Source organism: Marmota marmota, unplaced genomic scaffold (assembly GCF_001458135.2).
Source record: "Marmota marmota marmota unplaced genomic scaffold, marMar, whole genome shotgun sequence".
NCBI classification, from domain to species: Eukaryota; Metazoa; Chordata; class Mammalia; order Rodentia; family Sciuridae; genus Marmota; species Marmota marmota.
In genome coordinates, this window is record NW_025999932.1 from 23,582,926 (window position 1) to 23,607,845 (window position 24,920).

General features: G+C 39.1%; 1 protein-coding gene across 1 annotated transcript in view; it reads right to left on the reverse strand.

The window, feature by feature from the left end:
- Positions 1-24,920, reverse strand: part of Flt3 (fms related receptor tyrosine kinase 3) — a 78,237-nt gene that overhangs the window by 26,307 nt on the left and 27,010 nt on the right. The window contains exons 3-11 of the mRNA XM_048801001.1: positions 23,884-24,086; positions 20,221-20,336; positions 15,224-15,363; positions 5,179-5,425; positions 4,126-4,234; positions 3,689-3,867; positions 2,807-2,913; positions 2,588-2,720; positions 2,393-2,497 (exon numbers count right to left, since the gene is read on the reverse strand). Of these exons, the coding sequence (XP_048656958.1) occupies positions 2,393-2,497; positions 2,588-2,720; positions 2,807-2,913; positions 3,689-3,867; positions 4,126-4,234; positions 5,179-5,425; positions 15,224-15,363; positions 20,221-20,336; positions 23,884-24,086 (1,339 nt within the window). The remainder of the gene's footprint in view (positions 1-2,392; positions 2,498-2,587; positions 2,721-2,806; positions 2,914-3,688; positions 3,868-4,125; positions 4,235-5,178; positions 5,426-15,223; positions 15,364-20,220; positions 20,337-23,883; positions 24,087-24,920) is intronic.

Consider the following 24,920-nt stretch of genomic DNA (forward strand, 5'->3'; position numbering starts at 1 on the left):
GGGGGGGGGGTGAAGAATACTGCAGATTGAGGTGACAGAAGTGCAAAGGTCAAAAAAGAAGAGCCAAACAGACGCCTTCGTGAGGCTGATGGACTAATGTGGCAGATAGGACCATAACTGAATAATTAAAAATATTATCACAATTGTAATACATTCTATGAGAAAAGTCTACAGAGAGCTCAGGTAACATATTGCAAGGGACTTGATTTTGGCGGGGGCGGGGGGGGGGGGAGGCAGTGCTGGAGATTGAGCCCAGGGCTTCATGCATGCCAACCAGTGCTCTACCACTGAACTACACCCCCAGCCTCAGGGGACTTGATCTTGTCTGTGTTGTGAAATAGGCTTCCCCGAGGGAGTGGTTTAAGTTGAGAGTGAACGGGGAGTTGGAGGTACCTAAGAGCAAGGTGAAGGGCAAGCGGAAGGATCTGCCTGTGTGAAGGCCCTGAGGTGGGAGAGAGTGTGGTGCTGTGAAGAATGAAAGAAGGTCCGCCTGCTGGTGGGCTGAGAGCCAGAGGTGGAGAGGCTGAGCAGTGAACACATTCCTCAAGGCTGTGTGGATCATTTTGAGAACAACTGAAAGCCACTAGAAATGTTAGGCATGAAAATGATATGATCTCCTTGAGCGTCCATCACTTGGACTTCAGCATAGAGAATCCAAAAGGAGGTAAGAGTAGATAGAGGTTGTTGTCACTGTTCAGGAGGGACAGAATCAGACTAGAGTGGAAATAGAGAGAAGATGGATCCAATAGACAGTAAGCAGGAAACCTGATAGGAATCAATCTGGGGTGTTAGAAGACAGTTTCAGGCTGGGTCCTGGTTGTGGTGTGTCCAATCCTGTGGAATGTGGCTCCTCTGGCACCCAATACTAATCAGTAAGAGGAAGGAGTATTGATGGAGGGCCAGGGTTGGAGGATTCAGTTGGGATAGAGGGGGACCAGTTGGGTTAGAGGGGCTTTTGAGACATCTGAGCATTTGGACACAGGAGCCTAAAGCTCAGAAGAGAGATGGGAGGCTAGGGGTGTGGTGGAGATCAGCACCAGTGAACATGTGGGGTGGAATGGGAGGGGGACCAGGAGCAAGCCACTCTGCATCAAAAGCTGGGTGGAAGAAGCTGAGCCAAAAAAGCACTGAGTCAGAGGAGCAAGAGGAAATCCAGAAGAAGATAGCAACCAAGAAGCCAAGGAAGAAAGCATTTTGAAGTGGACAGATGGTCAATAATATGACAATGTATGTTGAAGACATGAAGACTTAAAGGCCCATTGGACTTAGTTGTTTGGAGGTGTTGAGGCTCAGAGAACACTAACTTGAACCCCAAAGAGTGGCAACTTGGGGCTGAAGGAGCAGCTTCAAGGTCTCCCTGCACATTCATGCCTCCCTCCCTCACGGAGCTGCCTCTTAATCCTCTTCTTCTCCCACAATGCAGAGAATGGCCTTTTGAAATCCCCTTACCTAACTGAGAGAAGTTCTCTTCCAAGAAGGAATGTAATTCCTATGAAATCTCCTTAGCCAGGAAAGATTACCTCTCAGGAAAGACAAGACTAAAAGTCTCCATGCTCAGGGCAACCTACCCAGAGAGAGTTTGATGTATTGTCCTGAGGACTGTAACCTAAGAGGCTTTATGTCCATAAGACAGACAGGCAGGCAGACAGACAGACACACACACACACACACACACACACACACACACACATTTCTTCCTTCCCGTCTCCTATAACTTGTCTTCACTGTACTCCAGGAAATCCAAGCTTCTATTCCTTTCTCTCACTCAGAATAGCATATAAGCTTCAACCACCTGGCCTTTCTTGGAGGTGTGTGCTTTGTTAAGCTTGCTGTAGTGAGATTTCCCCATGTGCATTGATAAGTTTGTGTGCCTTTTCCTCCTGTTAATCTGGTTATTTCAGTGAACCTTCAGAAGGTGGCGGAGAGCTCTTTCCCTTTACCCCTTCAGAGGTCACTGTCCATCTTAGCAAGAGAGCCAGCTGGGGAGACTTCTGCTGAGTGAGGAGTGGTAAGAGGAGAGAGGGGTGGAGGCCAGATTGGACTGGAAGGAGCAATGAATGGGAAGTGAAGAGACAGAGGGCCCCAGTTTGCTCTTCTACCCAGAATCTGTCAAAATGGAAAAAACAACTTCTGCCTGCAGTGACTGTATCCCCAAATACTGAACCCAATAAAAACTAAACAAAGAGAGAAGAGGAAGAAGAAGTAGAGCTTTGCATTCGTGACTTGTATTTTATATTTATAGCATGGTTGATCCTAACAACCACCCACTCCTTTTTAACCCTGATGCATGGCGAACTATAAAAATGATAGAAAAGAGGAGAAGGGGTGAGTGGGAAACTGGCTCCCACCTTTGTGCATCTTTGTTGATCCCCTTCCACTGCACATACCGTACCTTTCAGCATTTTGACTGCAACTTGGATTGAGACTCCTGTTTTACTAATTCCATAAGCTGTGGCATTCATCACTTTCCCAAAAGCACCCGATCCTAGTACCTTCCCTGCAAAGATACACTGGAAGTCAGTTCATTTGAAAGGTTTTCCGAAGAAAAGGAAATGCTATAGAAGTCTCTGGAACATTCAATTCTTACCAAACTCTAAGTTTTCTCTTGGAAACTCCCATTTGAGGTCATACTCATATTCTCTGAAATCAATGTAGAAATACTCATTGTCCAATGAGCCGGTCACCTGTACCATTTGCAGCTGGCTTTCATACCTAAATTGCTTCAGAGACGAAATAATGAGTCAGTGAGCAATCCAAAGTTCTGCAGATATGGGAAACAATAATGAATTGTTACCCCTTCTTTTACCTTTTTGTACTTGTGACAAATTAATATGGTTAGAACGACAATGAAGGGGAGACAAAGCCCAATCGTTGCATAGAATGAGATGTTGTCCTGGATGAAGGGGAAGGGGCCTGCAACAGAGGAGTGTCACTAAGCAATGAAACAGAATTCCTGTTTGCTACTATAAATAGTAGACTGCTCATTATAATCTCTCACATCCTGTTTGAGTAACCACTATTTTCAGTCCTTGCAAACACTCTGTGAATACTCTCCTCCCCAGAGAAAATCAGACGATCTTCCTATAAAGGATAAGTTTCCTTCCTAGAAAATCCTAAGTGATTCTGAGCTGATTTTTAAAAAATCATTTACTAGGGTTGTATCCCACAGAATGTGCAAGTCAAATTAAAAAAAAAAAAAACAAATTAGGTCTGCGTTCCTTCTGTGAACATATCACATGAATGGGGAGAACTTGGTTCTGTGATGCTGGTGATTCTAAACTAGTAGTGTTTCATTTTGGAGAGCTCTAAAAAACAAAAATCACAAAACAGCAGGCTAAAGGTAAATAAGGAGATTAATAAAAGAGAAAATTAAAGAGACCCCAAATTACTTAAACTGCTTTGCTACAGTTGGATCTTTTGGTAAACATGCATCATATGGGGAGTTTATGGTTCTCTACATCACTTTAACTTTTGAGTCATAATAATGTAGGTAGAACTTTGCCCCGAAATGCAAAACAGCACAGTGAATGTCAGTGGGGATTCCTGCCTGACTCAAAAAGCCTTCTTTACTCACACACTGAACCTGTGCTCTCTTGTAAAATTCCCCCAGTAAAAGTCAGCCACTGGGACTAACTTCTAATGGGGAATTCCAGGTGGTGGGATATCACAATAGCAACCATTCCCATACCTGGTGAGTTTAAAAGGATTGTTTCACAAGATGTGCCCATGGAATTGTACGCACAGCACTTGACCAGGAACCCTTTTACAGCCTCACTCATGTTTAGGGTACTGCTGGATATCCACTGTCCAAACACTTTCCTGTTAGCCTTTTTATTCCAAATTCCTTCTGTGATTTCTTCAGTGCAGCTGAAAAGAAATGGCAGACAGAGAAGTTAAGACAGGCATGACTGTGTTGTAAGAGTGGAAGTCGGGGTTTCTGCAGCAAGTTCTAAAAGTGATTTATCTATTATAAGTTATCAGAAACAATCTATGGCCATGGAGAACTATGAAAGTAAGCATTTAAAATATGTCAGTATTTCTTCTGAAGTTGTATCCTTGAAAAAAGAGCCAAGATGTCAGAGTTTTAGGTTCTTCCATGAAAAGAGATGTCAAGGTTCTCATTACTTGGGAGACTTGTCCAAACACTTCTTCCACGTCCAAGAGGGTAATGGATATCCATCCGAAGAGCAAGACGCCTGACTAGCTGATGTTTCAGCTAGCACTTGAGGTTTCCCTGTAGAGAATGACAAGTAAAATAAGCTTATGGAGTATGGTACTTTCCAGAAATGGCTCATTACTCCACTGCAGTTGCGCTTCTGGGAGGTTTCTCATTCAGGATACCTCAAGAATTCCCCCCATCCCCACCTCCACCCCCACATACCCTGCCATTCTGACAGACAGGCCCAAGGCCTCTCTGCTGAGCACCGATTTCTACCTTTTCGGCTCTCCTCTATCTATCTGCACACCTCTAAATCATTCTTAGTTTCAGAAGAACATCTGAAAAAAGTCTAGTGAAATGTACTCTTGCATCTTTTATTTTCTTTTTCTTTCACTTTACTTTTATCTTCTTATAGACCAAAGAAATGAAGATTATTAAAATGAAGATTATTAAAACAAATAAATGATTTGTCTTCAAAATAATGATTTGTCTTTTCCTTAATATGACCTTTCAAAGTAGTAAAAAGTCAACAAAGTCACAACACTAGTCAGGTGCACATCTGTAATCCCAGTGGCTCAAGAGGCTCAGGCAGGAGGATTGCAAATTCAAAATCAGCCTCAGCAACTTAGAGAAGCTAAGCAACTCAGTGAGACCCTTTCTGTAAATAAAATATTTTAAAAGTGCTGAGGATATAAGCTCAGTGGTTAAGCACCCCTGGGTTCAATCCCTGGTACAAAAAAAAAAAAAAAAAGTCAAACACTAAAAGCACATGCAGAAAGGATATGGAATAAATCTTTTAGTTTCTAAGTAACCTTTCTAAGTAACCTTTCTAAGTAAATCTTTTAGCTACTGGTAACCAAAACCAGTAAATAAGAGAGTAAAATTCCAAAATACTTCATCATTCAAAAACAGTTCTATAGTATCCCTTTTAAGCCATGACCTGGATCTTTCTGATTAATATTATTAGTGAATAAAATAGTGAGAACACAAAAATAAAATTCTTGGCAATATAAACTTACTTCTTATATTCAGCGTAAACATTTTGGTGAACTGAGCATCATCATTTTCTGCGTGGAATATATATTCTCCTGGTTGGTGTTTATGGTTGCAAAACTTAGATATGCTGTTTGAGAAAGAATTAAATATAGATTTAGCCTTATTCTTACAGTAGATGCTACAGTGAAAGATGGTATGCATGGGAAGAGTCTTCTGCAAGGCTATTCCCAAGTTTCCTGGACAAGGAGGTATCTGTATTCTAGACCCTTGCTACTCAAAGGATGGTCCATAGACAGGTAATCTCAGCCTCAGCATACAGAATCATCTAGGAACTTTATAGAAATGCAAAATTCGGAACTCACCCTAAACTTAGGAACTCAAAATCTATATTTTAAGATGATCTCCATGTAGTTCATATGCCCAATAAGGGTTAGGGCTGGCTGGGGGGTCTTCAGAGAAACAACTGTCCCTATTGTTCTATACATTCTGGACAGTCTGACTACCCCCAAAGAAAGACCTCTGCAGGGGGATGAGTTTTCCTGCTTCCTGAAATGATTGATTTGCTGATGATGATCCAAGGCAGAACCCATGACCAGCCCTTGATTTACACAGCAATTACAGTGTTGAGGACTCAGATTCACTGACTTTATACAGAAGTATTTGATGGCTTCCATAGCCTCTAATACCTACTTGGAATGCTCATTAAGCATTCACTACCTTTTGTCATGCCTAACTTGATATTGGGGCTTATTTGCCATGTCTACTAGTACTGTGTGCTGTTGGAGGTTATCATGGGGGATGTTGGACAGTGTATGAGAACAGGAAGGCTATAGTCTATTAAATATGGTTTCATGCATCCACTGTAACAAAACTAGAGAAACAGACAAATAAATTCCCTTAACAAGGAATAGGAAATATTAAGGCCTTTAAAAAGATATTAATTAGACCAAAGATAACTTGAAGTTTAAAAAAAAAGACCATGTACAGAATGGACAGGACGAAAAGGTGAGCAAGAAGATCTGCAATGGAAGACAGCCTGAATCGAGGAGCTGTGTAGGATGCAAAAGACCTCAAAATATAGATCTTGTGTTTAGTCAGTTTCCCATCACTATAACAAATACTTGAGATAAGTCAACTTATAAAGAGAGAAGGTTTATTTTGGTTCATAGGCTTGTAGGTCCCAGTCCTTGAATGGTTGGCCTTCTTGCTCTTGGGCCTGTGGCAAGGCAGCACATAATGGCAGGAGTGTATAGTGTACCAAAACCACTTATCTGTTGGCTAAGAAGTGAAAGAAAAGAGGAGAAAGGAGCAGGGATCCCAGTATCCCCTTCAAGGGCACACTCCCAGTGACCAGAAGACCTCCCACTGGGCCCTACCTCTTCAAGTGGCACCACTCCAGGAAACAAGATTCCAACACACGGGCCTTTGGGGACATTTAAGATCCAAATTATTTCAACTCCTATCCTAAAAATAGAAAGTGGGTAAAAACCTACATACGTGGAACAGTTAAAGCATTAAACTGAAGATATGTAGACAATCAATGGAGTAGAGGTCAGTGTAATGAGAGAAGTTCAGTGGGCTTCACAGAAGCAGGGCTTGAGGGGCACCCCCACCGCCAGATGAGCTGGTTTAGATAAGAGGATAAGAAAAAGAGGTCTAAGAAGGAGGCGAGGCTGTGACTGAAGGCCGGAGACAGGAACTCACAGGGCTACACGTAAGGGGAACAGGAGACTCTTGACGGCAGCAGGGGATATGCTGGGCTGTCGGAGAGATGAGGGCAAAGTGGATGGAATGGGGCCAACTGATTGGGGACCTTGAAACAGAAGCCTAATGTAGACTTGATGGAGAAAACAGGAGGAAGGCGTTTGGGATCCATGAGGAGAAGGTGAATATCACGAACAGTATTTTAGATTCCTTTGACGGCAGGAGGAAGGGTTCACTGGAGGAAAGTCTGGAGGTAGTAGTAAAAATCTAGGAATTTATTCATTCAACGGTCAGTGGTGGACCCTATTTTGTGGAAGGAATTAAGGATACAACAAGATGTTTGAAAAAAAAATGGGTTTCTGTTCTCAGTATTTTACAGTTTGGTGGTAAAAGCAAACAAGAAAAGAAGCAGTTATGGTAGAGTGTGGGAAGTTCTACAATAGGAGAAGTAAAAGTTCAGATTTGGGGTTTCGGAACATGACAGACTAAATGTCATCTAAGGTAGGGAAGATGGGAAAGAAGAGCAAACCCAAGAGGCACCAGGAAAAAAAAAATGGCAGGTCCTGAACTGGATGAAGAAAAAGGAGGCAAGAATAGAATCCCAGTTGATCCCTATGATTCGAAACATACAGCTATCTGGTTAGTGACAGCTTTTGAGCCCATGCTGATCTGACACTGATGTTGGGTGCCCTTAACTCCTGAGTGGAATAACAACTCTGTCTAGTGATGAAAGGATTCATTTCCCCATCAAAAGTTTCCTGCAATTGATGAGCACTTGACAAGTTTTTAGATGCTTTGTTAACAAGAAGACCAGTGCATAAAAAATGTTTCTTGACCTGACCTTTTCTCTTTCTCTCTCTCTTTCTTTCCTCTTCTTTCTCTCTTTTTCTTTCTTTCTTTCTTTCTTTCCTTCTTTCCTTCTTTCCTTCCCTTTGGTACTAGGGATTGAACCCAGGGGCATTCTACCACTGATCTACATTCCGAACCCTTTTTATTTTGAGATAGGGTCTCACTAAGTTGCCCAAGTTGGCTTGGAACTTGTGATCCTCCTGCCTCAGCCCCCTGAGTCTCTGGGATTACAAGCGTGTACCACTGTGCCCAGCTCTGACCTACTACTGGACCACAAGGAAGAAAGGGTGAAGTGGAAGTGATAGAAAGATTGGCGGGAAAGTCACATGAAGCCTACGGGGGAGAAGAGGAAATCTAGGTACCATGTGATTCCTAAACTTCAGGAAGGCAGCGTTTCAATAGTCCAAGAAAAGATATGAGCTTCTAAAAGGGAAAATGTAATTCTCTCAGAGCAATGGCTAAAGACCTTGAAAAGGAAGGAGAAAGGAGATTTTTAAAACGAAAGGAAGGAAGGGATAGAGATAGGGAAGAAGAAGGATGGAAAAGAGAAAAAGAGAACTCCATGTGGCTAGCCAAGGACCATGCCACAGAAAGAGTCAATTGGCAGAAAGAGCAATGACCAATCCAACTATTTATCATTAAGAGGACCAAAGCGAAAAGTTTTGTGAACATTTTTCTCCTCAGTCTTTTGTGTTGTTTTCATGGAGTGTGGTTTGCACAGAGATAGCACCTGAAATGTTTTCACTCTTTTGAACCGTTTCCATGTAAATAATCATGTAAATAACGGGAACACAAAACTGAATCTCTGGGTTGTTTGAAACTGCTCTTTCCCTCTCCTTTCTAACAGCCAACCCTAGCAACACCTGTGTGGCTGAACCTGGGAATTCCAAGGGGAATAACCAATTAGATGTCTGGGAGAGCCAAAGCTTCCTCCTCCCCCGAGGGTTTTTCTAAAAATGGCCTGTCTTGCATGGACAGGAGATCAGGAAATTTGAGTTCACAGTGAAACAATACCTTGGAGACTAATAAGATGTATGCTTAATACAACTATGAAAAGGTTTTCTCTTCTGTCATCAGATTTAGGTCATTTTATTTTCTACTTAGTGCCCAGAGGGGAGGAATTGAGAAATGACAAGCTCTTTCTAGGAGCTTCAGAGAATAATTTTACTATTGGGTTAAAAAAAAAAAAGATTTATTTAACGAGCAAGAGTCAAAGTCAAACCAGAGGACAGAGATTAACTAATAAAGAATGTATTGGTGAAGTTGAGAGCTTGTGAAAGTGCAGAAGGAAGGGGTGACAAGATTGAAGGTGGCTTTCCACAACACAGAAAGATGATGGATAAGGAAAGACGGTGGATCAGGAAGCCTGGAGACCTCATCTAACCTCAGGCTACAGAGTGGAAGGCCTGAACACAGCCTGGCCAGAGTTCCCCCAGCTTGGCTGTAGTAAGATCTGCTCTGTTCAAATTTCTGTTCTGAGATAGATGAAGACGGTGGGGGTGTCGGGGGGTGCTGATGATTTCATAGCTCTCTGTACAATACCATGCTCATTTTAAATTTCAATTCAGAGATGCCCACAAGCCTGGTGTACAACCATTAAAGATTCGATAGCAAAAGATGGCACATCCCATGCAGGTTAAAAACACTTTTATTTTCTCAATAACCAAAGAACATATATGTATCTCTGTTTTTTCTATCTTTCTTCCTTTTTTTTTTTTCTTTTTTGCAGTGCTGGGGGTGAAACCCAGAGCCTTGTACACACTAGGCAAATATTCTATCACCAACCTACACACGTCCCCAGGTCCAGAGTATTTCTGTTTTCTTATACACTGGGTTTGAGAGCCTCACATTTTTGAAATGAGTTTGTGTCAAGAGGCCTTATAGAGAAATGACTAAAACCACAGACATCAGAGCTCACTATTTCTGCTGGAATCCCAACACTGCTATTACCTGGTGCTGTGAACTTAGGCAACTCAGTTTCCTCATCTGTAAAATGAAAGATTAAAATAGTATTTATCTCATTTGCTCATTGGAAGAGAAATTTTCAAAAAAGCACTTTTTGTATGTGTGGCTCGTTATACCTAGTAATCATTTTGAATAAAAAATAAATGTAAGAGCTGATGTAACTCAGTTGTATAAAGTGCTTACCTAACGTGTGCCAGGCCCTGGGTATCAATGCCCAGTACGGGAGAGGGGAGAAAAAAGGCAGTGAGAAGTTTTACTCTAGGATGTACAGTAAGTGTGCAAACCACATTAAAATAAAAGGAAGATGTAAGGGGAGAAAAAACCTAAAGTCAATGCCCATAAACAGGAGTAGTTTAAAAATTTCTAAGATGTAAAATACTATGCAGCCATTGAAAACAATGATGTAGCATAATAATACAACTATTAACATAAAATACTTATGATATTTTTAAATATGAAAAATCATATTACAAATGACATGATTTCATGTTTGTACAAAAATCTATACTTTACACTTCTACCATGATGGTTACATAGAAAAAGTAAAAAAATATATTATCTCTGGAGATAGAATCATGGCTGGTATTTCTACTTTATTAAAGGCAATCTCACAAAACAAGAGTCAGTGAATGGTAGTGATTTTGCCTTATATGACTGGGTAGGTAACAGCCTCAGTTTCCATCTTTTCAAAAATGGGACAATTAGGATTAAATAAGGTAACCCATATACTCTGCACATTGTCTGGCATGAGGTAAAAGTTCAAAGTACCTTTCAGTTTTAATAAGTGGCTTCATAGGATGTGACTGAGAACTTAAAACTGAGTGGGGTCTTTGGGGAAAAAGGGACCCAGGCTCACAGTGACAAAGAGCAGAAGTAAAAGGGAACAGGACTTAGTTGGGAGCGCTTGGTACTTGACTAGGCCCAAACATCTTCTCCCTGTACACATTCAGGCTCACCTCCTGTACCAAAAATATTTAAAACATTCTTCCACAGGTTCTCTCAGCCTCTGCAGGGACATACCATTCACTGTTTTTGAGAGCCTGCTTTTCAGTTTGCCCTTGCTTCTCTAGAGCAGGCCCTGGTTCATCATCCAGAACCCACATGACCGTCAGCCTGCTGTTTACCTAGAAGTTGTCACACTGCAGTTGTTGCCTGGGATGGGGGTAGGAGGGGTAGGCAGAACTGAGATTCACAGAGCAGAAAGATGAGATATTTCAGGGACAAGGAAAACTCAAGACTTGGGCCAGGCTAAAGAAGAGTCTTTCAGAAGAGATTCCTATATAATTATAATGATCTAATATAAGTTTTTCTTTTTTAACCAAGAAACTGGAATAAACTAACATAGATTTGGTGTTTATGATGAAGGTTATAGGTAGGAGGTTATGCCAAACAACAGGTGAAATATCCTGGATGCTTTTGTCAAGACCAGGATGCCAGGACAGCTGGAAAATTACAATTTCATCAAATGCAGACACACAAAAGCAAGCCCTACTGAGCGCTGGGGGCAATATTTGAGGAAGTAAATTGGAGAAATGAAGCTGTGAAGGTGGGGAAGCTGACGGACTTCTGGCACACACGCCACGACCACACCAAACCTTCTGCAGGAGTCATGTTGTTACTTGGGCTTTCAGTTACAGATTTTAAAAACTCATGTCTCTTTGCCAATAAAATCATCTCTTGCAACACGATTAAAACAGGACACTTCACCATCCACGTTCAATTCCATTAAATTGGGTTAAGGATGCTCAAGGCACTGTTCTTTTGGCTAATTAGTAAATGTGAAACTTTTTATCATCAAAAGATGAAAATAACTCAATCTCAATTTAGACCATGATGTGGAGAGGAAAAGACACCCAGAACGCTCAGAGACGTGCTCAAATTTTCCATTGTTCAGATTTTGTTCAGTCATTTTGAGCATCTTTCCTTTGCCTTGGGTATTCAGTGGCCCATATTATCTGGCACCTCCAGAGCACTAAAAAACATTGTAGCCTCTTTGAGAATTTTTAAATCAAAGAAAGACTGAGTGTTGTGGTCAGTGCCACTTGTGGTCCCTGTAGTACAAAGAAGATGCCATTGACTCATCTTTGTCCCAGATTGTGTACTTTGAGCTGCTTTCCAAGGACGATGATGAATTCATTCATTTACTAGACACACATTTACTGAAGAAGGCATTGTACAGAGATAGAGAAATGGCAGAGCACCTATCCTTATGGAGATTATAATCCAAGAGGTGAGATTCAATAGACAAAGAAGTAACTCTGCTAGCAGATAATTAGGAATGACAAAGATATGGAACACCATGGGAGTCAGGATCTGCTCAATTCATTAATTTGGCACCTCTGTAGGAAAACTACTAGGGTTCAGGGGTGGAAATTGTGGCCATCGCATGAAATCATTAACCAGCCCACAAGATTCACCCACAATTATGTAAAATCTCAAAGGCTATGCAAGATGTCACTAGCACAGCAGCAATCTGTGTAATTTGAGAGGAGAGGGAGAAAGATATTACCTTATTCACTCTTGTATAAATTTGATGCTCCTAATAGTATCAAACCCAACAAGAAGATATTACACTGACATTTGTTGAACTAAATTGAATTGATCTTTATTTCTTTGAATGGGATTCACAATCTAATTCCATAATGCTAGAAGCTTATCTAACATTTTGTTAGATAATGCATTCACATAATACAAAGAAGGGAAGGGACAGTAATACACTGATAAACTTTCTGAACATTGGGCAATTGGTAATCTACTCAACTGGGGTAGAGTGGAGTCGAATCTCTGACCTGCTACTTGTATAATTGTGCTGGTGTCAATAAGAGTTCATGATGATAGGGAGATCCCTAGAAGACAGTGCTCCTCAATCAAAGGCAATTTTTCCTACCAGGGGACATATGGTAATATCTGGAGTGATATTTCGTCATCACTACCAGGAGAAGGGAGATATGCTGCTGGCATCCAGTGGGTGGAGGCCAGAGATGTTGGTAAGTATCCTATAATGCACAGGATAGTGTCCTCTAAAATAAAGAACTATCTGGCTGCTGTTGAGAAACCCTGAGCTGGGGGAATGCATATTTGTCAGCTCCCAGGTCAAAGGTAGCATTTTTAATTACCTTGACAGTGAATCCTTTGAATATTAAGAGTTTGGGCAAAACAAGATAAAAGTTTCTTTGAAAACTCAGATTTGCAACTCTTTCTAAAAATCCAAACAGGGTTTTTATATATAGCTCAGTAGCAGAGGGGTTGGCTACCATGTGCAAGACCCTGGGTTCAATCCTCAACATCACACACAAAAAAATCTGAACAAAGACCAGAGACTGGTTACAAATCATTTGAGAAATAAATAAAAGCACAATAACCATGACACAAATACTTAGAAGAATCAAGGTGAAAAGAACTTTCTCCAATAAAATAAGTGAGCCATGAAAGCAAGACACATATGCCAACTTTAAATTCTTAGCTATGTAAAGAAAGTAAAATGAAGCAGGTAAAATTAAACTGAAAACTGATTTTGTTTAACTTCATATATACAAAATATCATCATCTTTACATGTAATTAATATAAAATTAATTAATGAGGTAGTTTACATTCTTATTTTTCATACAAAAAGTCTTCAAATTTTGTTGTGTATTTTAGAGCTGTGGCACATCCTAATTTAGACTAGCCATATGTGGCTAGTGGCTACTGTACTGGACAGCACAAAAATTACCAACAGTTCTTATTAAAAATTCAGCATCGAGGCTGGGGATGTGGCTCAAGTGGTAGCGCGCTCGCCTGGCATGCGTGCGGCCGGGGTTCGATCCTCAGCACCACATACAAACAAAGATGTTGTGTCCGCCCCGAACTAAAAACAATAAATATTAAAAAAAAAAAAGCAAAAATTAAAAAAAAACAAAGAGCAGATCAAAAAGTAAACAAACTGGGCTCAGTGGTATACACCTGTAATCCCAGCTGCTCAGGAGGCTGAGGCAGGAGGATCTTGAGTTTGAAACCAGCCTCAGAAAAACGAGGTGCTAAGCAACTCAGTGAGACTCTGTCTCTAAATAAAATACACAATAGGGCTGAGGATGTAGTTCAGCGTTTCTGAGTTCAATCCCCCATACCAAAAACAAACAAACAAACAAACAAAAAACAGGTAAACACAAATTTATCGCTTCAGTTAAGGGTTCCTAAGGAAACTAGCTGGTTACTCATTATCTCAATTTGTTAGAATAACACTACATCATAAACAGTTAAAATTTTCTTTTGCTTGGCAACGTTTTTGGTTGCCTTTGAAAAACAGGGAAAGGAAGAACTAAAAAGGAAGACAAAAAAGGAAAAAGTCTAAGTGTCACAAAGCCAAGCCCATCTCAGTAGTCCATAGAGCAACACTGTCTCCGGCCTCAACACAAAGTGGACTTTGGTTCCCTAACAGCGTTTCCCTATTCCAGGCTTTTCCCAAAGCACATAAAGGTTCTGGAATCTGTGAAGCATCTCTCTTCTCTTCATCCCTAGAATCAAGTTACTCTTTTCTTTGTGTAGCCTTCCTTGAGTTGTTTTTAATTACAAGACAATAATAACAGTTCATTGTATGAATGTTGGATAATACTGAAAAACCCAAAGAAAAGAATATAAAGTTATCCAATCCTATTACTCTGAGATAACAACTGTTATCATATTGATATGTATCTTATCAATCTTTTTTCTCTGTATATAATGTATATATGTATGTTTCAAGAATCTTTTTTTGTACTTCTAAAATTTGAGATCACATTCATATCATTTGGGAACCTGGCTTTTTTTCTTTTCCTCTTTCTATTTTCTCCCATTTTTCAAAAAAAAAAAAAATGGTTCAGTAGGCTTCAACTAGTTCAAACCTCAAGAATTCTTGCTTACGGAGAGCTTAGTGATGGCACATATGGAAAAAGAAAAGTAAACATTGACTCTGTATTTGTATCTGCCAGAAACTGTTCTATATGCTTCATGAGTAATCAACTCATTTAATCATCATCATAATTCTGTATGATACTTGTTAACATTCTCTTTCTTCAAATGAAGCCCAGAGAGGTTAAATAACTTGTCCAAGGCTACACAGTTAGCAGGCAAACCAGGGTTCAAAGCCAGGTTCTCTGGCTTTAGATTCTTGATCTTTAAACAATTATATTAAATTATGTTTCCAGAACAAAAAATGACCACAAATTAAACATTTAGTCACAGAGAATTTCTTACTTATAAGAGACTGTATTTAAAACCAATATCTTTTCCCCCCAACCAGATACTCCAGGAATCAACAATACCATAACTTAACAATACCATAACTCATGGAGTATGATGACAGGGAGGAGCCTGCAGTCGATGTGAGCAGACCTCAAAACCCTCTTTACCAAAAAAAAAAAAAAAAAAATCCCCCCCCCCTCACCCCTGTGAGGCCCGTACTATTCATTCTGTACATTTAAGGAGTCAAAGTTTTCTGTTGAAATAGAGATACATTCAATTTTTAATACATTGCGAGGTCAACTACATTAGAAAAAGACCAAAAATTAATAATCATAGCAGTTATCTTTTCACATCTCATACCTTTCACCCTGCGAATCACAGAACACCCATTCCACGATCGGTTCTGGAACACTTTCAGATATACAGACCAGGGCATCCTGATTTTCCATTTTTCTAAAGTAAGGTCTTCTTAATGTGTAAAGCAGTGTATCTACAGCATCATAAATTATTAACATATTAATACTTATTAACATTTTATTGATATTTTTAAAAATTATTGTCTTAGCAGCCCCCTCAAAAAAATCTGCATCATTAAGAAACATTAATACTTTATATTATAGCAGTATACACTCCCCCCACACCCAGGCAATACATTAAATTCAACTATAGCGGCAATGTCAACTTTAACAATAATCCTCTTGGTCAATTTCTTTGGACATTCACAAATCCACAGATAACTAAAGTAAGTAAAGTAATGTGAAAATGGAAATATTGATGTGCATAAAAAAGGGAAACTAGCAGCAATAATATACAGCTTAAACCCTTTATTTAACATACAGCTTAAAACAACATTCTAGCAGGGCGCAGTGGCTCAAAGCCAGCCTTAGCAAAAGCGAGGCACTAACCTCACAACTCAGTGAGACCCTGTCTCTAAATAAAACACAAAATAGGGCTGGGGATGTGGTTCAGTGGTTGAGTGCTCCTGAGTTCAATCCCTAGAGCCAAAACAAAAACAAAACCCTCAACTTTCTTCCCATAATTTCATCTACACCAAGGTATAAATATATTATAATGTAGAAATGTAAAAATATGAGTAGAATGGAGTTAGAATTGGAACAGAATTTAGAGGCTGTTCACAGTGGACCATCATACAACACACACACACACACACACACACACACACTACCTATCCTCCCAACCATGTTCCACATATAAACTTTTCCACTCCTACTTGGACTTTTCTAGGAACTGGAGATCACTACCCCACCAAAGCTGATCATTTTCCTTCTTTCTTCTATTTTTAACAAACTTTTAAAAAAATTAAAATAAAACCTTCCCTAGACTTAATTTCTTATAACAAATTTCAATTTAAAATGCAATGCATTGATATATGTGTGTATGCATGCATATATGAAGGAATAGGATGTATCTTCTGGTATATATGTGTATATATAAATGGAGGAATATATGGCATGTAAATTGTGAAGCATAATGATTTTAACAAATCCTCCTGGACCCCTGACCTAATTTAGTAATTTGAATATTAATTAATACATTTTAACCTAATTTTATGCTTCTCCCTACCTCTCAATCCTAGGTAACACATATCCTGAATTTTGTACTTATCATTCCTGCACTTCAAAAACTAGATTTACCACAAAAATATGTGTCCCTAAACAATATATTAATTTGTCTTGTTCTTGAGCTTCAAAATATTGTATCACTCAATATATTGCATCTACAACTTTATTTTTTTATCCAACTTTTTTTTTTTGTACCAGGAACTGAACATAGGGGCAATTAACCTCTGAGCCACAACCCCAGCTCATTTTATATTTTATTTTGGGACAGGGTCTCACTAAGTTGCTTAGGGCCTTGCTAAATTGCTGAGGCTGGCTTTGAACTCATAATCCTCCTGCCTCAGCCTTCAGTGCACCACCATGCCCAGCCCAACCTTATTTCTTAAGATTCAGCCGTGGTTTTGCATGTTATCCTTCATTGCTTTTGCTTTTGTTTACAGCTATATAGCATTCCACTGGTAAGTAAATCACCATCTGTTTTTCATTTTCCTGCAGTGGATGTTTGTTTCCAGTTTTTTAAACATTCCACGCATTTCTACCAAGACATGTGTGTAACATTTCCTTTAATAATACAACCCAGGAGTGGAACTGCTGGTTTAAATATATGAGCATGTTCAATTTTATACATAATGAAAATTAGTTTTCCAAAGTGGTTATATTAGTTAATGCTATTCAACAGTTCCTATTCTCTGTATACTTACCAAGACTTCTTAATTTTCAGTGACCTAGAGGGTATAAAACAGTATCTCATTGTGGTCTTAATTTAATAATTAGCTTAATGTATATTAAAATAATTTGTTGGAAGTCCATTGTACTGAGATGGCTCCAGTGCCCTGGGTTCCTACATAATCAAACCAAACCCAGCTCTGTGGAAACAGCACAATGAACTTAAGTGTAACCAATTAGAAACCGCCAACCAACCTCTACCTAGAAAATTAGCCAAATTAAAACTGCCAACTAACCTCTAACTGGGGACTTTCCACTTTAACCTATCAAATCTCTTCTTTGTCTTGCTTCTGTGAATGTTTTGTAAAAATTTTCCCCTCACAACTCCTTAATGGAACCCACCACTTGCCCAATTCATGAATCACTGTCTGTTCAAACTCTTAAAATTTTAAAGTTTATCTTTTAACACGTGTTTATTGACCATTTCAGTTTCATATTCTAGAAATAAAATGACCATTTGTCGTTTTTGTTCATTTTCTACTGGGTTTTGTTTTGCTTTGCTTCTTACTGATTTACAGAAGATCATTACATATTATGAACATTAATCTTTTGTTGACTGGGAACGGTAAGTACCTTTCCTATGTTGTGGTGGTTTTTAACTTTTCATCCCTGTAATTTCTAATGTTGGGTCCCAATTTTACCCTCTACAGCAATTGTTTTTTAAGTCTAGCTTTGCTTCTACATGGTAGTACTTCAAATATTTAAAATAAAAACTGAGGTCAAGAGAGATAATTACCACCCAAGGCATTTTAACAAGTTAGCCTAGGTTTCCTGACTCAAAATCCCAGAATTATTTCCTCTATATTTCATTATAATCAATTGCTACTCCTCAAAATATTCCCTTCTCTATGCCAAACATCCCCAATTCCCTGAGCTGCTCCTAATTTAAGGCGTTCCAAATTCTTCACTATTTTTTTTTGCTGTGTTTTATCCATATTTATCTGAAAAAAAATGCGGAACTGAAAATAATAATCTATTCATTTCCTTGGGCTAGACAATATATTTTCACATATACTGCCAAGGTTCAAGTTTACTATTTTAGCAACCATGCCACACTCTTAGTTAATACAGAGCTTGTGATTGTCTCTTTCACACTGACTATTGCCAAGTCACTCCCACCAATTTTGTTTTTGTTTTGAACCCCACCACTCAGCAGAATACTTTTTAAAAAGTTCTAATTTAATTGATCGATTGTTACTATATTTTTACACTGTAAGTCTAAATATAATAGGGCCACAGCAGATGCCCACTTCCCTTACATAATTATATGCCCTTGACAAAAAGAGAGAGCAAGAATTTCTTATCCTCTTCCAGCCTGGAGCACATAGTGTCCAATAAAGGTGAATAAGGAAGTAGAGAAGCTCGTGAATCAAGATCGAAAATCAAAGGTAATTCTTGATTTTGTTTTTCTAGCACTATGGTCTTACTAGTTTCAGAATAATTGAAGGGATTTTCAAATTTTGACTTTACCTGATTTTTGTCTTGGGAACTAACTTTGGAACCTAACACCCCACGGTTGTACCATGACCCAGTACCATGACCCTTCTGGGAATGTGAAGCACTCTCTGCTGTCAGTATCTCTGACTGCAAGGCCACACTCTCACACAAAAGGCCCAGTGCAGCATAGTGTGAAAAGTATAGACCTGGCTTAAATTGGAATTTAGCTGTGACCATTATCATGTCTCAGGAGTGCCTATTTTCACATCTACGTGCAGGTGTTGGTCATTGTGAGCATCTGAAGTGATACAGGAAGAACACCCTCAGCAAAGGGTGATTGTGGCCATTCCTGACCCAGTGCCCTTATGGGCTGGGCACACAGGCACCACACCCCAGCTTTGTGTGGAATCACTGACAAGAAAGAAGGGAGCCTGGCAAACTGCACCAATGTGTCACCAGGAAAGCTAATTTAAAGTGGTATTAACCCAGAGTTTGTGGAGCAGTGCCCTGGCCCCCTAGAGACACATGAACTATGTTACCACAGTTACTTTTATTAGTCATGTAAAGTAAAACAATGCACTCAGTGTGCACAGCATTAAGTCTGTGCTTAATGGGGACAAAATGAGATGCCAGAAAGCAGATGGAGGCGGTGATCCAACATAGCTGTCTCCCTGGGTAAGGACATTTGGATTGTTCTGTACAGTTTGCATAGCCCAGCATTTGTATAGACCTGTACTGTCCGATACAGTAGTCATTAGCCACATATGGCTTTAAATTCAAATTTTAATTAATTAAAATTAAATGAATTGAAACTGTCTCCCCAGTCACACTAGGGACATTTTAAAGTATTTAACAGCCACATGTGGCCAGGAGCTACCATATTAGACAGAGCAGACAGAACATTTTCATCATATCAGAAGTTCTATTGGGGGGCTGGGGTTGTGGCTAGAGCGCTTGCCTAGCATGCATGGCACTGGGTTCGATACTCAGTACCACATAAAAAGGTAGAGTAAAGGTATTGTGTCCACCTAAAACTAAAACAAATAAATAAATGTTTTTTAAAAAAAGTTCTATTGGATCTTGCTAAGACCTTACTTATCTTGTGAGATACATACTTTTATCCTCCTTTTACAGATAAGGAAATTCAGGCTCAAAGAGATTTAGTCACCTGCCAAAAGGAGCAGTTTGGGAACTGGAATTAGAACCCAAGACTTCTAATTCCAAGGTCACAATAGTTTTTCATCCATTTGTTTACTGAAAGAAAAAAAAATGAGGACCCCTGAATAGAGTTATGTCCTAGGTCTTCGAATTCTGAGAGTCCATAGGAACATGGGAGATTCTCAGTTCTCAGATTATGTGGACAAAGGAACAAAATTCAAATCAGCTACATATTGAGAGAAGCCTGAATATTATATCTTGAGTCATGGGTCAAAAACAAATGGGTTTCATATTGTGTACAAATATATATATGTAACAATGAATCCCATATTATATATAACTATAATGCACCAATAAAAAAAATTTTTAAAGAATTTTTAAAGAATCAAATGGGTTCTAAACTACTTCTGGAATATTGGGAATGCCTAGTAGCAAACTGGACTTACTTCTTATACTCACTGTAAACAATATTGTGTAATTGGTAGCTTCACTCTGAATAAAAAGTAGGTATTCTCCAGCTTGGGTATCTGTCATTTTCACAATGACCATGGAAATAACTCCTCTGTAAAACAGGAAAGAGAACTGGTTACTTTGGCAAAGGTGTGAAACTAAAAACAAAATTTCATACTGAGTCAGAAGGTGGGTTGGTGGCTCCCTGTGACTGTGGCACAGAGGGCTGCTTGGTGGAGAACAGTTTTTGCCTGTGCCCAATACTCAGCCTGACCATTATAATATGACAGTGACTTCCCACCCCTGAAAGTGAGTGAGCTCCATTCTAGCCATCAGCTCATGTTTCCTGAGCCCCTTGGAGGGAAATTTCCCATTCAAAATTGCAAAGCCTTAGGGGCACATGTGCTTTGGTGTCCCTTCCGTGACAAAGCACCTTCCATGATCCTGTTTGCCTGGTCACCTGGTCACCAGCTTCAGTTCCTCAATGGCAGAGCCTGATGGCTGTACAAATGAGATACCCTGGGATAAAGAACATTCTTCTGGTGTGGGCCCTCTCTCTCTAACTGAAAGAATTTGAGTAAATCTGACATGAAGCATTTTCCTATGAAGTAGTAATTTCACCAACATACAACATAGAAGCAGAACAATTCCTAAGTGTCAGTATGGTTAACTTTTCAGATCATTAGTAAAGGTCAATTTGGCCAGGGGTCTTCCCTTCAAAGAGATACTTTTGATGTGGATTTAGCAATACCTATTCTCTTTTAGTGCTCTCTAGTAGTTTATTGAATGGTGTAGATTTAAATTTACACTTTGTGATTTTTGTTTATTTACTTGAATGTTGGGAATGCCTAGTAGCAAACTGAACTTACTTCTTATACTCACTGTAAACAATATTGTGTAATTGGTAGCTTCACTCTGAATAAAAAGTAGGTATTCTCCAGCTTGGGGCTCTGTCATTTTCACAATGACCATGGACCATTTTTTGTAGTACTATGGATTGAACCCAGGGGCATTTTACCACTGAGTTACAACTCCAGCCTTTTTTATTTTCAGACAAGGTCTTGCTAAGTTACCCAGGCTGGCCTCAAACTTGTGATCCTCCCGACTCAGCCTCCTGGGCCGCTGGGATCATAGGCATGCGCCACAGCACACAGCCGACCTTTAAATTCTTACAACTCAAAGTATGGTCTTTTCCCAACAATGTTAGCATCTGTCGGGGGTGTGTGCATGACAAACATGCAGAATCTCAGTCCCCATTCAGACCTACTGGATCAGAATCTGCATTTTAACAACCACCCCAGGAGCCAGCGAGTCCTAAAGTGCTTGCACCCACAGATAGTAGGACATACACTTGATTTGCATCTGCAGATTGATTTTGTTGATGGGCTATCTTTCTTTGAACAACTTATTCTCCTTATCATTTGTGAACTTTAAAAAAAAAAAATTTGGTGCTGGGGATGAAACCCAGGACTTCATGCATGGCAGGCAAGTGGTTTTATCACTGAGTTACTACACCCCCAGTGGTCATCTGTGAACTCCTAGAAGTGTTCTGCCTATGAGTGAGTCCAGATATAATTTTTATAATTCTCTACTATGAAAAAGTCACAGGGCTTGGGCTGTAGCTCAGTGGTAGAGCACTTACCTAGCATGTGTGAAGCACTGGGTTTGGTCCTCAGCACCACATAAAAATAAATAAACAAAATAAAGGTATCGAGTCCATCAACAACAAAAAAACATTTTAAAAATAAAGTCACGAAAATATGTTTTGGTACTAAGTAAACTAACCTACAGGGCAATTATGACTTTAGTTAACAAGCTGGTTGCCTGCCTTAGAGCGAGAATGTGAGCTCTATTGAGTGAAGTAACCCTACCTTGTTACTTTGTTTTTTGGTCTCAATCTGGTAAGAACTTCTGTGGCAGAACATTTCTTTAAGCCCCTCCCCTACCCATTTTTTCTTTTCTTTTTTTTTTTTTTTCCAGCATTGGAGATTGAACCCAGGGCCTTGCATGCTAGGTAAGTGCTCTACCACTTAGCTATGTTCCCAACCACTAAGCCAAAATTCTTAATAGAAGACTGCTTTGGTTTAACCCCAAGGTAAAAAGTAACTGAAAAACAGAAGTGAGTATATACAATCTCAAAAGAGGAAAGGAAAACGAATGTGCTCTAAGATTTAGAACTAACATTAAGAATTATACCCACCGTCCTGATAATTGCACAAGAGTTTATTTGATGTTAAAGGACAAAAAAAAAAAAAAAAAATCCAGTTTGTACCAGTCAGTCACAGAGAAATTCTCCAACACCTCATCCAGGGTCATGACACCCATCTCTGGTCATTTGGGTACTGGGTACTGTTTTCTGCATTGTTCTTAGAAAGACAGCATTTTCTCTATAGCTATTGGAGCATCCAAATGTCCCCAAGAACTAAAAAGAAAGGCAGCCTTAGAATCATTAAGTGGCATATAAATGCCCTGTGCCCCTTGTTCTTCTCCTATAGGAGGAGGGCAGCAGGGTACAGTGATCAGCATAGAATTAGAGGTTTGGATAAGATCTTTTCTTCTGGATAGTGAGACCAATGTTCCTTACAGACAGATCAATGTCTTACTAAAACATTTTGTGGCTATCACATAATTCTTCTTATATTATGGAACAAAATAGATAAAAACCAAATGTTCTATCCCCAAGCATGTCCAAGAAAGAAGTTTCTTATTACATTAACTGGAATGAAATGAAAACTTTCTAACTTTTTATCTTTAAATTGATAGTCAATTTAAAAAATGACACATTTAAAAATCCTAAGTATTTTTTTCATTATTTGTTTCACATTCTGCCAGCCACTCAGTAATCATTGATTGCCCTCTTTCCTCACCCCAGCCCATCTTTCTCTCCCTGTATATGTAATACATATATAATTCTTATGTTTAGCATCCACATATCAGAGAGAATATTTGGTCTTTGGTTTTTTTAAATTAATAGATTTTAATTTTAGAACAGTTTTGATTTAAAAAATAATTGAATAGAAAGTACAAGGAAATCCCATATATGCCTTTCTTATCACACAGTTTCCTATATTATTAATACTTCACACAGGTGTGGCATATTTGTTATAATTGACAAACCAATATTGATGCATTCTTATTAACTAAAGTCCATAGTTTACATTAGGGTTCACTTTTTCTGTTGTACCTCTTATGAGATTTGACATACATAATGTCAAATATCCATATTCTTAGCTCTATCTTTAGTTTATTATTTTATTGGAGATAAGATAGACATGGATAGAAACTTTTTAAACTTTTTTTTAAATGGGGATAAAACCCAAGGATGTTTTACCACTGAACCATAGCCTCAGTCCATTTTTTTTGGTATTGTGTATTGAAGCGAAGGGTGCTCAACCACTGAGTCACATCTCGAGCCCTTTTTATTTTTTATTTTGAGACAGGTTTTGCTAAGTTGCTTAGAGCCTCACTAAGTTGCTGAGGCTGCCTTTGAACTTGTGATCCTCCTACCTCAGACTCCCAAGTTGTTGGGATTACAGGCATGCACCACTGCATCCATCAACATGAACAGAAACTTGAAAAGGAATTCCAAATGAATCAAGTTCTATGCAAGAAAATATTATTTCTAAAATACTTGTGATTGTGCATCTGACCTCTCTTACCTGTTGTGTAAATCAAAGTGTGGCTGGCAATTCAGGGAATTGTGTTTAAAGACCCAGAGACAGGAAATGTTCCCCGGGATGTTGACCAACACTTGCAGCGTGATGGATGAAGATACATCTACTTCCACGGTAGCAGCTTCATACACTGCCCCTGTCCTCTCAGGCCTCAAGGTACACCCCAGGTCTTCTGGGGATTCTGGTACCTACATTGTAGAAGGAACAATGTGAACTCACAATAATTTTATGTTTAATGCATCCTTTTCTTAGCAAGAAACCTGTAACAAATACATGCATATTGACATTCTGCATACAACACCCAAGCCTGCTGTGACCCACTGAGACTATATTACTCACTGACTGAAAAATCCTATTATTTATAATTCTCTCAAGAGAAAATAACTTTAGGCTGATTTTTTATCAAATTTTGAGCTTTATATTTTTATTATGTTTTATTTGTTCTTTTTAATATATATGAAAGTAGGTATATTTTTACATATTATACATACCTGGAGTATAACATCCTAATTAGGATCCCATTCTTGCAGTTGTACATGATGTGGAGTTTCACAGTAATGTATTCAAATATGAACATGGGAAAATTATGTCTGATTCATCCTACTGTCTTTTCTATTCCCATCCTCCCTCCCCTCCCTGCATTCCCCTTTGTCTAATCCAATGAACTTCTATTCCTCCCCCACAGCTTATTGTGTGTTAGCATCCACATATCAGAGAGAATATTTGGCCTTTGGTTTTTTTGGGACTGGTTTATTTCACTTAGCATGATATTCTCCAGGTCCATCCATTTACCAGCAAATGTAATAATTTTATTCTTCTTTATGGCTAAGTAAGATTCTATTGTGTATATGCACCACATTTTCTTTACCCATTCATCTATTGAAGGGCACCTAGTTGGTTCCATAGCTTAGCTATTGTGAATTGAGCTGCTATAAACATTGATGTGGCTGCGCCACTACAGTATGCTGGTTTTGCGTCCTTTGGGTGTATACCAAGGAGTGGGATAACTGGGTCAAATGGTG